The sequence below is a fragment of the Sporobolomyces salmoneus genome, assembly GCF_050403485.1.
Source record: "Sporobolomyces salmoneus JCM6883 DNA, S_salmoneus_JCM6883_v1_ctg204, whole genome shotgun sequence".
Lineage (NCBI taxonomy): Eukaryota > Fungi > Basidiomycota > Microbotryomycetes > Sporidiobolales > Sporidiobolaceae > Sporobolomyces > Sporobolomyces salmoneus.
The window spans coordinates 1-1228 of NW_027480959.1; the positions used below are offsets into that span (position 1 = coordinate 1).

Here is a 1228-nt window from a genome sequence, read left to right on the forward strand (position 1 = left end):
TCCCCAATCCCCCTACTCTCACTTTCGATCATCTAACTCCTCCTCCTTCTCACAACGACAACAACGACACCTCTTACCGATCTCCTTCGCCGAATCAACCTCATCTCGCTCCGCTCGCTTCTCCTCTGAAACTGTTCCAATCGACATACGATACCTATACTCGACAACACTTGAACGAAATCGTCGATCTTGTCGATTCGACGAATACGTTGAATACGATCCGAGAGGGGGGAGATAGTAGTGAAGAAGGGTTTTTGGGGGATGAAGGGAGAAGGAGAAGTTGTAAGAGGATTAAATTAAGTCCTCCAAGGGATTTCGAGGACGAGGAACAGCAGGAGGGAACGGTCAGATACGAACAGGAGGAGGAGGGGAAATCGAGAAGCTGGGTGAGGGAGGAGGAGGACGTCGAAGCGAGCAGAAGAAGCGAGGGATTGATAGAGGAAGGAACACCGACGAGATCGATGGTATCGAAACGGAGGACGCCTCGAACGAGCTCTGAACATAGGAGGAGGAGAAGGGAAACGCCGAGGAGAAGTCTGGGGGATCGAACTACTCCCGCTTCTTCGAGGAGGAAGAGCTTCTCTGTCGTCGTTGAGGAAGCGGAAGAGGATGAGGTTGAGAATAGTCAACTGCTAAGACACGAGAGAGTTAGAGATAGGAGAGAAGAAGCGATGGAATTGATGGAGAAGATTAGGAAACGGAGTGAAGAGCGAGAGAATCGAAGAAAGAATGATCAACCTGCACGTTTCTGCTCTCGTCTCCTCCTTTGAACTGATACTGACATTTCCTTGAGACGCAAACAGACTCTGACAGAATCGAATCGGCTTCGATCTCCTCCAAAGATCGCACTCCTTTCACCTCGACCTCGTTCTCCAATTCCTCCCTCCGAACTCGCGAGCGATTCCCCTCCTCCTCTCCCTCATCTCGCCGCCGCCGCTTCAGCTTCGATCAGATCTGTTCTCGGCTCTCCCGCACCTTCTTACCAGACTCAGTCACCTCGAATCATCGCTTCTCCCGCGCTCGTTCCAACTCCGAGCAAAAACGTCGAACTTGGATTCGAGAAGAAATTCCCGAGTAGTATCGTGCCAGGACTCGAGCATGGCGGATCGATCGGGAAGAGGAGATTCACGAAAGGTTCAATGTCCGCTTCAACTGCGGACCACTTGAATCGGGAAGAGGAGAAAGAAGAACTTCGACCATCACCGTTCCTCGCTTCAGTTCCTCCTCA

General features: G+C 51.5%; 1 protein-coding gene across 1 annotated transcript; it reads left to right on the forward strand.

Annotated features, from left to right (window-relative positions):
* On the forward strand, positions 1–1228 carry JNM1 (Jnm1p; the record flags this gene model as incomplete). Its single annotated transcript, XM_076635745.1, has 2 exons — positions 1–744; positions 814–1228. Coding segments are annotated over 2 exons (1159 nt in total), but the record flags the coding sequence as incomplete, so codon positions are not given.